Source organism: Juglans microcarpa x Juglans regia, chromosome 1D, assembly GCF_004785595.1.
Source record: "Juglans microcarpa x Juglans regia isolate MS1-56 chromosome 1D, Jm3101_v1.0, whole genome shotgun sequence".
Taxonomy (NCBI): Eukaryota; Viridiplantae; Streptophyta; class Magnoliopsida; order Fagales; family Juglandaceae; genus Juglans; species Juglans microcarpa x Juglans regia.
The window spans coordinates 28,317,061-28,332,997 of NC_054594.1; the positions used below are offsets into that span (position 1 = coordinate 28,317,061).

Consider the following 15,937-nt stretch of genomic DNA (forward strand, 5'->3'; position numbering starts at 1 on the left):
CTGTGAGGAGTAGCGTGTGTGAAGGGAGTACACGTGGAGTGTAATCCATGTGGTGGAGTGATGCACCATATGGCCAGTATGCCGTAGTGGTGATGGGTCGTAGTGTGTATGGAGAGAGTACATGTGGAGCGTACTCCATGAGGTGCAGCGATATACCATGTGGCTTGTCGCGAAGACAAGAATGGTTGCGTAGTTGATGGGCGTAGAGCGTGGTGAGTAGTGTTGGGAACTGTGGAACAGTGTCCTGAAGTAGTTGTGATGTGGCTTGTAGTATGAGGTGGCAGGTGTCACCATGTTTGACTTATGGCTGGGAGTATGTGTGAAGTGACAGAACAAGTGTAAGAGTGCGCAACGGAAGCATAATTGGGGAATGTCACGAAGTGACATGGTTAAACCAGAAGTCGTGCTTGGGATGGGTGATAAGTTAGTATAGGAGTGGCGTAGCAGGAACGTGACGAGATGTCACGATGTGACAGGAGTACGTGAAGGACCGTACTCACGATGAGTTAGGAGTGGCGTAGAAATGACGTAGCAGGATGTCAGATGATGTGACAAGGTCACAGTGTAGCTTGGGAGTAGTCTCGAGCTATATGACATGACGTAAGGCATAGTTGTGAATGGAGTCTTATCATGTTAAGTATTGGGATGAATTGTCAAAAGGGACGGGTAGCATGAAGAGTCATGCTAGCCGGGTTAAGAGAATGTTGGTATCGAAGTATGATGCTTGTCCTTATGAGCATGTGATCAACGTGTTATATGATGGTTTTAGGTGATGAAGGGGTAAGGTACATGTGTAATCTGGTGAGACACATGTACCGAATGGATTCACCATATGTAATGGATAATTTGTCCTAAGTACAGGCACACGGTGCTTAACCCTCAGAGTTGGCTTAGAGTCGTGTGACGTGTATGGATGGGAATAAGGATTAGTGTGAGCTAAGGTGCATGGAGGTAGTGACGAATGTATTGTCTAGGATTGGGATGAGTGACTCCATCGGTTGGAATCATGTGTCGGAATGCGGACAATAGGAAGAGTAAGATGAAGGTCTTAGTGTCTTAATCCTAACGTGAATCATGAGTTCACTTTAGTGGATGGGCACTCAAGGTAAGACCTTGAGTTTGGAAGATGTAGTGACCGTAAGTGGATCTTGAAGGTTTTAACTTAGTAAAAGGCACGTAAGAGCACATAATAGAAAGAGAGTGTTCCAAGTAAATTGTAGTTTATGTCTTCTAAGTTTAGTTGCTTATGCATTAGATAAAGAATGAAGTCAAGGCTATGTGTATGCATGTAGGTTGCCATCTGACACGCATATGAATGTACTGCATGATACGAAAGTAGCATGGAGTCCAAGTAAGTATTATGTTCATACTCTTCTAGAGTTTTCGAAAATATACGAAATGAAAACGAAATGCTTTTCCTTTACGATACCTTACGAAACGAAAGGAAACAATGTTTTATGAAAAACATGCTAAGTGTTTAAATGTATATGTATGTAATGGCCCTTCTTGGCAGCCCCTTTTTACACAACCAAATTATTAATTGTACGCATGTGAATGGATGACTATACGCAGTATATATTGTATGTATTTTCCACAAAAAGAAATGTTGAGACTTATGCCTGATGTTTTAACTGATGCTTTGACTGAAGCGAAGAAAGTGTTTTAAACGTCCCTATGAACTGATGTTTTAAGAATGCCATGAACTGATACTTTAAATGATGCCATAAAAAATGATGTTTAAGCCCATGCTCTTAAATGATGTTTTTCTATGAATGAACTGTTAAATGAAAAGGATTGAAAAGGAAAAGACTGAACTGAAAGAAATGACTGAACGTTTAATGTATGAAAATATGTAACGGCCATATGAATGAATGAAAAGGGTACAAAAGGAATGGGCAGATTGCAATGCCGGGTATGTAGTACTGGTAGTGCACCCAGTGCTGCCCCCTAATGGAAAATGGATTCCCAACCCATGGCCCCGGGCCGAGTCCGGGTCCAAAAGATCGCTAACCCCAACACATAGGGCGTAACAGTGTGTTCCGACCAATGAAAGTGATAAGAAAGAATGTATGAATGCATTGAACTCTTGAAGAAATAAAGGCACTGACGGGAGATACGTTTCACGAGAAGAAAACCCTTTTTAAAAAAAAATCTCGTCCAGTGATATTTTCAAATAAACGCATGTATGCATGTGCGTATAGTATGTATGGAATGATGAATGCATGACTGAAAATCTATGTTATTATATTTTAACTATATGAAGTAATGCTTACTAAGTATTCGACTGATTTTAGTTTTTATATGTGCCCCTCCCCCGCAGGAACTGAACGAGCAGTACGAGTCAGGACGAACACAGCCCAAGGGGAAGAGCATGGAAGTCTAGGCATGAAAGTTTTAAATGTATAAGAGGCATTTTTATCTTAAGATTAATGTTTTTTGTTCTAAACCTCTTTTATTCTCAAAGCACATTCTATTTTATAACGTATAGTCTTGCACCCTGGGTATAAAAGCAAAAATTTTTAAATCGAACGGTAATTCTCGTCGTTTTTTCTAAAATCATTTTATAAAAAGTCCCACCACAAGAACGGACGTTACAATGACGGTCCTGAAAATTTTTCCCTCATTCATGTCTATGCTGCTGCTCACACTAATGAGCGCAGTGAGTGGATGGATCCTACCACTGCAGATAATTATGTAAGTAATGTTAATTTTGTTAAATAAATTATGTAACATGTGAATAATTTATTTTTTATTTGTATTTCTTTTAATACGTTACTTATTATGTGTTTTCATTCAAATCGCAGGAAAAAATGATGGAGATGCAGTCAGCTTTTGAGGAATCCTCTCCTAGTGACATAGACATATTCATGCAAGTGCTCGAGCCGTAGTCTAGTATGGCAAGAGGTTTAGGACGATCTTTCAAGCATAGATGTTCATCATCCTCAACCTCATCGACTTCACAAATTAATAATCTTACCAAAGATTTAGAAGCTGCACGGCGCGAGAATGAGTATATGAGGTTGAGATAGCAAGAGTTAGAGTCTCTCTTAGAGCGACAGTCTCATTTAGAGACATGTTTGCAGGACCAACAGAACAATTAGGAGGAAAGAATATGCAATGAAATCCAAGAGCAATTGCAACTGGAGATGATGGTGCAAATGGAGAGTATTATGTCATTGCAACAGATTCGCTGTGATGATGAAAGATAATAGATGAATTTTATCAATTTTATCAGTGTATATAACTAATTTTAATATCTAATTTTGAAATTTTATAAGACATTGTTAGTTGTTAATTGTTAATTGTTGGTGTGTAATATAATACAATTGATATGTTTTTAATTTTATGAAATTAGTATTTTTGATTTGTACGTTCGAATGTAAATTAAAAATATTCGAACATTGGTTCACATTCAAACCAACGTTCGAACGTGAATACACAAAATTATATAGTAACATTCAAACATACGCCTCAACGTTTGAACGTACTTACCCTCAAACGAACAAAACGTTCGAATGATTAAACGATTAACATTCGAACAAAGCTCAGAACGTACCACTTGCGTTCGAACGCTTTTTCATTAACATTCAAAATAACGTCCGAATGCTAAACCCATTACGTTTGAACATTGGTCCATTAACGTTCGAACATAAATATGATACGTTCGAGCTAGAATCAACGAACGTCAACTTCTGTCATTCGAACACCAATCGGTCTGGTTGCCGTTCGCACGTTCAAACGTTACTTTCTATGACAGATCTCAACTGTCACAAAAAATAGAACGTTCGAATGTTACACCAAACGAAATACCTCCAACTGTCACTAAAAATATTTTTAGTGACGGTTCAACAGTAAACCGTCATCAATTGTTTTCTGTGATGCACATTAGGTGACGGTCGTGGTGACAGTTTGAGTGACGTTTTGGTTATTTTTTATGATGATTTCATCTGTCACAAAAGACAAATTGTCTTGTAGTGTAAAGTGAACTTGGTTGACACGTAGATCCATGTTTGCATATTGATAAGTTGCCTTAATATAATCATCGATCGAACATTTTTAAAACTTTTGTGAAAGGAGTTACGTACGTACATAGTTGCTTGTCATGCATACGAGAACTATATGTTTCGTCTTTCTGATTTTTAAGCTGCAAAGTATGAAGAGCGCATAGAGTAGTACTAGTTATACTCTTATCATGCAATTTAAAATAACCATCTATTCAAATATATCCAATATATCTAGTTGTTATTATCGACAATTTGTTGTATAAATGGATTCTTTGAAAACAGCCTCTCAAGTGAGGAATGTTGTTGACAATCTGGTTATCTTGTATTTATTTTTTTGGCCTAAGTAGTGGTTGTCTTTACCTTGAGATAGTGGACATAGGTTTGTGAAGCTTAGACTCATCTTATGGAATCATTTGCAAATAAACAATTTGTAGAAGCTTTTATTGAAAATTCACAAACGATTAATAAGATGGATAGTATCAAATAATTTATATTATGTACCATGTGGTTGAGATGCTTATACAACTTTGTGTTTCAACTGTTGCTTGCTTATGGGAGTTAGAGATTGGGATTCTATTAGAAGGTAAATATGATTTTTCTTTCGTTTTGGTGGAGAGAATTTTTTATGTGGCTTGGACAAGTCATTAGAGATCATGACCATCCTGTTAGGATTATCCTTAGAACAAAGTCTTAATTGATTTATCCTAAATGAATTCGAAGGTTGGTTATTTCACATACCGTAGCTAGATACAAAGAGATTCCTTTAATACTTTGAAGTCACAATGATATGTGTTAACCAATATCTAAGGCCATCTTATGAAGGCCTTACAGTCATAATAGGACTTGCTGACTAGAATCTAAGAGTTACATTTGAGTTTGACGGAATATGAGAGTTGCAACACGAATCATAGGCTTTGTGATTGTATAAACACATTTCGTAGGTGAAAGTTGAATCTCTTTATTTATGTTAGTAGGTACATGGGATTTTTTTAGTGTAATTACATGGGCGATTGAGCATGGAGAGAAATTATCCAAACGCTACTTGACCACGTGACGCGATCTCTCTTTTAATTGATTATGTTGATCATAGAGCAAATTACTCTAATTTGTTTAATGAGCAGACAGAGCACCAGGGTACGAAGTTTAAATTATAGGGATATGTTGTATGTGATCATTGTGATATGATTTTGAGCATTCAAAGAGCACACATATCACCATAGGTCATAGTGAGAAGGTATGTCAAATTTCTAACACAAAAGTTTGCCTCTAGCTCTAAGGAACCCAGCAGAGTTAAGATATTGTGTCCATTGATACTTATACAACATATATAGTTGGTTGATATGAACTAATCTCGCCTCAGTTCGGATTAAAATGATGTCTTTATTATTTCACAATTAATGTACCTTGTGGTTAGCAAGATGTAAGATTCTCTATGGTGTCATGGATGTCAAATAAATAGATGGACTCAAGTTAGACATTGTGACACTTTAGAATTTTTACAATGTTTTAAGATTTGGCATACCCACTTTTGAAAAGAAAGCTTCACGTTAACGTATATTTCATACTGCTTTTTTTCAATATGTATATATATATATATATATATAAAATTCTTCTCATCAGTCATTATTCACCACCCCACACGCTATAAAAAATATCTCATAGCTTATGAAAAATACTCACACACCCTATGAAAAAACTATAGACGTGGGATGTGAGATTGAATATTGGTTGATGCATAGTAAATCTCATATGTATATATATATATATATATATATATATATATATGGGAGAAAATAGGGGCCAATCTATATATATGTGTGTGTAGTAGTTTCTCTGTATTTGTAATGCGTGACGTTTATAGAAAATAAAAATAGACAAGAATTAAACTCTATTCGACAGTAAATTCGAAGTGATAAAAATATATAAAAGTTACATTTTTATTAAATCATCTTAAAAAGAATTGCTATTTGGAAATGTAAAAGCAAAATTTTGAAAACACAACTTAGCATCTCTTTATTTTCAATGACAATCTTTTATGGAATAAAATTCTTTCATTATCATCTTTGTAATGAACTTATTTGTAATAATTTTCTCAATATAAATTATCAACCTATATTTTATAAGCTCATCTTTAATTCTAGTAAGTAAGTTATTTTATACAAGTTTTACATAAAATATGGTTATTTTGATGTCACATCAAATTTATAATCAAATATATATATATATATTTTTTTTTTTAAATATGTACATGGATTTAAGAAAATCTTGGGAGCATAAGGGAATTATAATTTTTTTAGGAGGGGCATTTTCTATGCACCTAGAATTGCATTCAAAAAAAGAAGTTAGGGGCATATTTGAATTATTAAGATTTTTTGAGGGGCCATGAACTCCAAACCAATTGTGGAGTTCCACCCCCTGAAAGTAAGGTTGTGTTTGGATGTTGAAGTGAGTTGAGTTGAGTTGAGTTGAGATGATAAAATATTGTTAGAATATTATTTTTTAATATTATTATTATTTTGAGATTTGAGAAAGTTGAATTGTTTATTATATTTTGTATTGGGATTTGAAAAAGTTATAATGATAAATTGAGATGAGTTGAGATGATTTATAATTTCAAACGAAGCCTAAAGTTAGTTGTTTTGAGTAAATTCTCATTCTTTCTGCTTTGTTTATCGTTGCATTTTTTGATTTATCAAAAAGTGAAATATCCTTATTTTATTTATTTATTTAAGAGTTATGTTAGATACAATCATTTTTATATATTCTTTACGTACTTTAATAATGTGATTAACTAAATAAGTTATTTTATATTTAAAAAAATGACGCAATCAATCTTATTAATACAGTGCGTAAAAAGTATGTAAAATGAATTTTTGTTTATCTAAACTTTAGCATCAGTAACTGAACATCTTTATTAAACCAGTAGATAATGATGGAGATCAAGAATCTCAAACATGAATGACAGAACAAAATGATGGATATCTCCAACTACTTATCCAATTAAATCCGTATGTTGATCTCAACCAACCACATGCCCACAACATTGGAAAAAATATAAAAAAAATTACGGGATTTCATATCATATCTGAAATTATAAAATTATAAGATTATAAAAGTTGTCAAAAAAAATTATAAAATTATTTTTATTATTAAATATATACGTTATATTATATTAAATCACGTTAATTTAATTAACAGGTATTCCATTTTATAATATTTTTAATCAAATTTATTAGAATTTGAAAAGAAGAGGAAATGAAAATACCCACATTTCCTTATATATATATATATTTTTTTTTAATTGTTATAAACACAAATGAATTACATAAAAATAAATTTATAAACTGAGGTGCTTCGTATAATTCATTAGAATCTGATCTATTACACATCAATCTACGTGAATTTGTATATTTATTTTAATATAATTTATTTATAATTAAAGTATTTCTCTTTTTATAATTATGTTAATAGGAATAATAGTTATCTACAAGCTGCAAAGTTACCGTTACACATTAACAGACTGGAAGGAAACACCCGTGTCCATTATTTTCTCCCAACAACGAAACCAAATTACCAAAAAAAAAAAAAAAGGCTTACAACCGTACAACGTCCGTTTTCCAAATCTCAAAGAATGCTAAAAACCTGTTTTGAAGTTCAAATCTGTTTTAAGAAGCGAACGTTAACAAAAAAAGGAAAAGAAAAAGGTTGCGGTAGTCTCTCCCCGCGTTGCCTCTCTGTCTTCTCTTTCTCAACACCCCACTACCCTTCCAAAAGCAAAACCAAGCCTCTCTGTATCTACAAAAAAGGAACACAGCGCATCTCCTATCTGCTGGCGACAGAGCGAGAGAGTTGGAGAAGTTAGAGGCTGAGATAAACAAAAGGTATGATTATTTTTATTTTTATATTTTTATATTCTTCAATTTCCTCTCCGATCCAGTTTCTTTTCTGTTATACCTAATCCTGTAATTTCGGATCCGATCTGTAGGCCGAACTCTGGCCTAATCTTGGCTTTTCCAATCTGTCATTTCCTCTGTTTTATTTGACTCTTTCCCTTTTCTTTCATTTCATCTATCCCACAATTCAATCCATCTCTGGCTCTGTTCCTTTTGATTTTCTTTTCAAATTTAGGGTTTTCTTTGTGAATTGGAATTTTCATTCTTTGATTCTTTTCCATTGGACTTTATCGAATTGAGGTTCTTTTGCTTCTGGGTTGTGTTTGAATTTGCGCTGCCATTGGACATATTAAAATTTTTTGTGTGGGTTCTTTATGGAGGGCCGAGATTTTCGTGTGCGTGGTTTAGTGGTAAGGATTAACTCCTCATTTCTTATGCATTCTTTGTAGGATATGTTGAAATTGAAATTATTTTTAACGTTTGTATTTTTATTTTTTTTTTTATTGATTCGGTATTGGTGTTGTAAAATTTGGTACTTGTGTTGTGTTCTGCGTTGCATTGTAGAATGCGCTAGTAACTTTGTTGAATTATTACGTAGATTTGATTCTTTGATTTAATCCTGGTAGTTCGATGGTCACCGGGTTTTATCTAAGAAAAAAATCCTAATCATTTTTGGATTCAAGTTAGCTTTTAAAAGTATTTTCTGATACTAAAATCATTGTTTGTTTTGATGTTCGGGTTAATTAATTTTGATGCCTTTGGATTCTTTACTTGTAACTGTTTCATAATGTCTACTTTTTGACAATAACAGCATAATGAATGTTTCACGCCATTCTGGAGTCTATTATATCACTTTTTTCATAGTAATTGCCGCAAGTTGGATTTGGGATTTTCTTGTATTTGTTAGTTTATTATGTTTAATAACTAGAAGGTGATTTAAGATGAATGTTTATGCAATCAAGATGGATATATCAAATGATTTTGAATGTAGGTATGAAGGTAGACTGTAGGCTTTGGAGTCTTAAAGGTAGCTTGTTTATTTATCCTTTTTTTTTTTTTTAAATCGCAATTTCAGCAGAGTGCCATGTTTCCATGTGATGGTCCTCATTATTTCCCGGTTGAGTTTATTTGTCGGTTAATTGCAGACACTGTATCCAAAGCCTCACCCATCTGTACCACTGGCACTGATACTTTATCACTATCCTAGGAAACTATTGGTCCATTGTTCAATATCAGTTGTTTTTGTTTTAGGATCGAATTATTAAGTTAAATGGGGAATATTCAGTGAATATCTGGTGGCACTATGCAGGCACATGTGCCTCCTCCTGGTTACTTTGTCCGTCTGGAGAATACTAGTTCAGAAGATAATCTATATCCAAGCAAGAAATCCAAGATGCGTAGGTGGCTCTGCTGTACATGTCAAGTAGAAGAGTCTTACCCCTCGAATGAAAACGAGAACCTGAAGAGTCCAAGGAATCATGCAGATGTTGGTATGTTTCCTTAATTCTAACTCTATGCTTCTGGAAACATGCCCCATGGAAAAAGCAAAACAGATTATTACTTCTAATTTGGTTATATTGATAGAAGGTTAGAATCAATAAGGGTTTTGTTTCTTGGTTTTTATTTCTTCCAAATGGCTGCTGCTTGTGTAGTTATGTTTCTTACTATATAGAACGGAGTTCCTTAACCTTTTGTGTTCATGAACTTCATAATGTGGGGTGTGCTATTGAATTGGATGTAGCCATTGGCATTGTTATATGAACCTTGTAAATTTTGAACGTTTTCTTTATATTCTTGAATAAGAACAGCTTAGACACATAAGTTGACAAATATTTGTATCATTTTTTAAATTCTCATTGGAATTCTGTTAATCCTGGTGCACGTGGTATGAGTTCTGGACCAATTCTTGAATCTCTGCTCTCTATTCCACCGCCACTGTCACCACAAAGCATCTGTCACCATCATAATCCTCAGCTGCACAAAACCTATCTGCATTATTTGGATTTTGAATGCCATACTTACCGTGCTACCTTTACCAAATCACTGCTCTACTTTAGTCGAACGGTCGCCGTAACTTTTAGCAAGCAATTAATTGTGAGCTGGTACTAACTTCCCTGCTAGGTAGAGGACTTAAATATGCAAGGCAGTATTGTAAGTGGCAAAGTGGTCTTGCTGCCATGACCTAATGATACCAACCCGTGTCACTTTGATTCTTCAATTTATTTTTAATAAAATAGAAACTCTTATAAGAAAACTAACTTCCTTCCAGGGCAGGATCGCCTAGTCTGGGGAGTCTGGTGGTGATTAGAACATCTTCCTATCTGTACATTGCTTTTGAAAGTACCGACAATTTGTTAAAGAGGGCGATTACATTCTGTAACAGTGTGAAAATTTAATGTTTCTTTCTTTTTTTTAAAAAATCTGAACTTCTGACTTATATTTCTAGTAGAATGTTATATTATGAATTTTCTTGGGATTACTGGGTATAACTGCATCTGTTGATGTCTTCTGGTCTTTGGCAAACCTGCCCTCCACTTTTGGCAACTCATCAGCTGATTTTGCACTCTTGCATTCTTTATCACTGCTTGTATTTCACCTTTTCTCTGCATTTTTAGAGCACCAAAAAGGCGCTAAGGTGGCAGCTCCTGTCAAATCTGAAGTTCATAAGCCAGAACTACCTATTGAAGTGCCTTCTTTGCCTCTAGATGAACTGAAAGAAAAGACTGATAATTTCGGATCGAAGGCCTTGATCGGTGAAGGATCATATGGTAGAGTCTATTTTGCAAATTTAAGTAATGGGAAAACTGTGGCAGTGAAAAAGCTTGATGTTTCATCTGAACCTGAGTCAAATACTGATTTTTTGGCACAGGTATGCATTGATCTCAAGTAAACATAGAATCAGAATATGTCTTTATTCGTACAGTAATTTTATCTCATATTTTCTTCTTCTTCTGAGATTAGGGGATTTGACTACCAATTGTCCCAAGTGTTGGTAAAAGCGCACTTGAATGCAAAGTGCCAAGGCCAAAGCACTTCGCTCACCAAAATGGAAGTGCGTTTACAAAAGCATGCTTTAAGTGCGCTTTTCTGTGAGCTTAAAAGCTTAAAGCGTAGAAAAGCATGAATTTTTATTTTTATTTTTAAAAAAGTTATAAAATATCGGTTCAAGACCCAGAAAACGAGAGCATAAATATTCGTTGATATAGAAGATCATTTACGTACCATAGGCGCCACATGTGGTATGTGATGTATATGCTCTGAACCCGATATGATAGCCCAAGTTGGCTTTCTAGATGGATTGATAGTCGATTACTTATGAGCTTTTTTGGTCATGGCCTTTTTGGTATATTTTGATTCAAACATGTACTTTAATTTGATTATAGCTACCAAATATCATAGATTTGTATATTTAGTAAAACACGAGAATTATATAAAATGTTATGTTTAGATTTTATGTGATTAGTTGATTTTTATGTTGCATGATACTCTAATTAATTGATTTAATAGGCTGAATTTTTATGTTTGCGCTTAAGTGTGCCTAGTGCTTTCACAAACATTGGTTGTCCCATACTTGGGGCAGGTGGAGGTGCCAACTAGCCTTAGGGCTATTAGCAATTTAATTGGTACATGGTTTTGTTTTTAGTTTCTTGACATATCACTGCATTTCTATTTTCTATATTAGGTTTCTATGGTTTCAAGATTGAAGCATGGAAATCTTGTTGAGCTGCTTGGTTACTGTGTAGAGGGAAACCTCCGTGTGCTTGCGTATGAATTTGCAACCATGGGATCTTTACATGACATATTGCATGGTATGCACAGCCAGCTGGTTCTACTTCATAATTACAATATAGACTTAACGCAAACAAATATTAGAAATATAGTTGAAAGTGAGACATTTATGTGATCTGCATTAACAATTTTAGGTAGGAAGGGAGTTCAAGGGGCACAACCAGGTCCAACGCTTGACTGGATGCAGCGTGTTAGAATTGCAGTTGATGCAGCTAGGGGATTGGAATATTTACATGAGAAGGTTCAACCCTCTGTAATTCACAGAGATATCAGATCTAGCAATGTGCTTCTCTTTGAAGACTTTAAAGCCAAGATTGCAGATTTTAACCTTTCAAATCAGGCTCCGGACATGGCTGCTCGCCTCCATTCTACTCGAGTTTTGGGAACCTTCGGTTATCACGCTCCAGAGTAATGCTTCTGAAACTCCTCTATCTTTTGTTTATTTGCTTACAATTTCTTTCCATGGAATGCTTTTTTAAATAGGTTTGTACCATGTTCATATGCGTCCATTCCCAATTGAGAAACTTTTGCAAAATTTTCCATTTGATTTTGAATGCTCTAAGTTTGGATTATAGGTTGGAAAATATTCTCTAAGACGTGAATTGATTTAGTTATTCTTAACCTGAATTAACATAAGTGCAGTTTATATCTCAAAGCAGTTGAGTGGCAGCATATATATAAGCATGAGGAACATGTCCTACAGTGGTACCATTTTATGTTGTCTCCATTGTCCTTTTGCCCTAGTGCATGTCCTTAGTTTTTTTCCCCATTTAGATTGGTTTTTTTAGATAAAATAGAAACCAAAGAAAGAATTGTCAGAAGGATAGAGGATTGATAGAAGTTCTTGTGAACAAAAATTTTCCTTATTTAAGGTTTTGGAAACTTAAATATTTATGTTACCCATTTTCAAATTATCTTGAGCAGAACCTAATCATCAAATGACACTCCTTTCATAAAAACTGTTTGTCATTGTTAGAAGATTGTTTGATGTAGCATAAACCTATATTTAATATGTGTTTGAATGACTTTTGGTTGTCAAGCTGGGGCACTCATGGAAACTTGTTACTCTTTTAATTATCGATTTCAGTGGATCAAACTTCAAACTTGCTGATGAGCTTTAGGCTCCATATATGGATCTTTTTTGGGCTTCCCCCCACCCCCAGGGGCAGGGGGACCAATACCTAGGTGGGTTTTAAGGCTGTTGCATGTACTGGAGAGCTATGTTCATATAATAGATATAATTGTCTCATCATGCATGTGACTGTTGGGGAATATAATTTAGTGAAATTTTATGTTTATGGACATATCCTATACCTTTCCAACTCTTCTAAGGTGTATGTGGCATCTACTTTTCTTAGGATCTTCCAAGTTCATATCGTTTAGGCTTGTTAATTAAAACAATCTTGCAGGTATGCTATGACGGGACAGTTGACTCAGAAGAGTGATGTCTACAGTTTTGGGGTTGTTCTTCTAGAGCTTCTTACTGGGAGGAAACCTGTTGATCATACCATGCCTCGGGGACAACAGAGTCTTGTGACTTGGGTAAGTATTTCTGTTTAGTTTCTTTTGGTGCTGTCATTTTTAGTTCCCTTCTCTCGTATGTCTGTTTGCCACCATGTCTCTTTTTTAAATCTGGAATGCTTTTACCATGAAACTACTCATTTTTTATAGGCTACTCCAAGGTTGAGCGAAGACAAGGTCAAACAGTGTGTGGATCCAAAACTGAAGGGAGAATATCCTCCTAAAGGAATTGCTAAGGTCTCTCTCTCTCTCTCTCTCTCTCTCTCTCTCTCTCACACACACACACACACACAGACCCGAGCTAATCTCTTGTTTCCATTAAGAAATAGTACCTAACAATGTGGTTGTGCTTGGGCAATGCAGCTGGCAGCTGTGGCAGCACTGTGCGTGCAGTATGAAGCTGAGTTCCGGCCAAATATGAGCATTGTTGTCAAGGCTCTGCAGCCACTTCTGAAACCTCCGGCCCCAGCTCCAGTGACTTGAGAAAATAAACTTAGTTTTTTTTTTTTTTTTTTTTTTTTTTTTTTTTTTTTTTTTTTTTTTTTTTTTTTTTTTTGTGTTTTGCAATTTCTGCTTGTGCAGTTTGGTTGAATTTCTCTGCGGATTTCATCAATTTTTTACATATCTTTTTTAAATTTTAATGAATGAGATTGAACGGGCAGGACTGGATTGGCCTCATAATTCCCATTGCTAACTTCTCTGTGTTGTTGGTACTGCATTTGGTGCTAAGTCTGCGGGGTCATAAATTGACAAAGGGATTGGGTTTCATGGGTATGTTCATCTCTGGATGTATTTTTTGCCCGTTCGTGTTTGTCGTATAAAATGGGCTCTCCTTGTATGTATTGTCTTCTCCTGTTTATTACACTGGTTGAGCTCAGGCTCGACTCAAAGTGGACATATTTGTATTCAGTCTTGTTTCTTGCCGAAATTCGTTTATTTAGAGTAATTATTAGGCGTTTCTGGTGTATCTACATGTGCCATTCTCATTTTATCATTGGATGCCGTGTCAATTAAAATTGATGTTTATGAAAGCAATTTTAATTACATGAAATGCTGCGACTAATAGAAGCATCATCATGTTATCTGTCTTCCGGGAGTATCTAATAATTTTCAGTGTATGGTTGCCTATTTTTCAATTTCTAATTTAGCAGAACATGGCGGATCCATGTCGGATAAACAGGCCTAATTAATTACCGTACTGTCATTTTTTCTTTCTTCACTCGCTCTAACCAGAGCTTATTTCCATTTTTTAGCACCAGAAACTTCCAATAGAACGAAGTGGGGTGAGGTTTCCCGATTTGAGTCCAATTACGCAACCTATCGTCCCAAATTCAGATGTCCACAAACCTCATAATCCATCAAGCACAACCTTTCTTTCCGAGACCATTAAGTCTAATGTTCTCATTCAAACATATTACCTGTGCATTGCACAAACCTATTTCTTCCCGACCTCTGTAACCACCTCATCCATCAAATCCTTACCTCTAGACACTCTATCATCCCTTACATGAAGCCACAACAAGACCACCCGATCCATGAACAATATCTACAAGTTGAAATACATTTACCTACTTACCAAACATCTACTTCATCCATTGAGCAAATTTTTGTCTTAGGCACAACGCGGTGTCAGGGGAGTTCAATGCACTCGTTGGCAAAGAAACATTGAAGCTTGTTCCTCCCCAACTACATAAAAATATTGATGCAAAGTGGATATTTTGCATGAAGTGTTGTCTTGATGGTACTGATCTTGAAAAACTGACTAGTAGTTAAGGGATTCTGCTTGAGGCTCGGGCTTGACTATGTAACATTCCGTATTTTAGTGTATTTTTATTGAATGATTATTTTTAATAATTTAAAAATTTATTCTCGTGTTTAAAATTATCGGATATTTTAGATGGTTTATTTTATGATCTTTAAATTGTGGAAATTAATTTGTTATGTTTTCTTAATATTTATTATTGTGATGCATTTAAATTGTTCTTTATTTTAAATTAATTGATTGTTAAATTTAATTATTTTATTTTCATTTTATCATTACGTTTAAATTATTTTATTTGACTTGCTGTTTTAAAATCATTTTCGTTTGATCATTTCCTGTGACCCAAGATGTGAGGATTGGACCTCATTTCTTTCCCTCCATTTTTTTCTTTTCCTCTTTTTCTTTCTTCTCCTTTTCTTTTCTCCCATTTCTCCCCCTGCTTCCCGCGCGCGCACGTCCCTCTCTCCCTCTTCCCGTGCGTCGTTCACCAGCCCGCCGCCGTGTGCCACCGTCCAGCATCATCGCCCACTACCACAGCTTCCCCTCCTGCCGGTCATCATCCCCCACCAAGCTCGGCCCCTATCTCGCCGGCGTTCTCCTCCACGCACGACTTGAAGCCGCGGCGTTCCTTGAGCCCGCGCGCCGCCGTCGCGCCACCTCCGGCCACCATTTCTTCACCACTTCATCCTCGACCTCATAGAAACCCAATACACCCAATCCCAGCTCCGATCCACCACCAGTGAAGTACATCCAACTCTATTTTCGTTTTGGGTATTTTTACACTTCAACCACCCTCTACGCCGCCACCCACGGCAAACCACCACCACCACTAACTTCACCGACATCTCTAAGCCCTACCCTATCAATTTCGGGTCTTAGTTTGTCCCCATTCAAAAATGGGTATTTGAGACCCACGGCCACAGTGCATTTTGCACTGTTACGTTGCTGTGCCGTCACTTCTTGCAGCT

The 15,937-nt window shown here is 35.6% G+C and overlaps 1 protein-coding gene across 1 annotated transcript; it reads left to right on the plus strand.

The window, feature by feature from the left end:
- The first annotated feature begins 7,669 nt into the window (after positions 1-7,669).
- On the plus strand, positions 7,670-14,171 carry LOC121235710 (PTI1-like tyrosine-protein kinase 1). Its single transcript, XM_041132084.1, has 9 exons — positions 7,670-7,885; positions 9,207-9,387; positions 10,513-10,766; positions 11,580-11,706; positions 11,821-12,094; positions 13,096-13,228; positions 13,358-13,444; positions 13,571-13,716; positions 13,765-14,171. The coding sequence occupies exons 2-8, from the start codon at positions 9,291-9,293 to the stop codon at positions 13,688-13,690; spliced, it is 1,092 nt and encodes a 363-aa protein (XP_040988018.1). The 5' UTR covers positions 7,670-7,885; positions 9,207-9,290; the 3' UTR covers positions 13,691-13,716; positions 13,765-14,171.
- Positions 14,172-15,937: the final 1,766 nt, after the last annotated feature.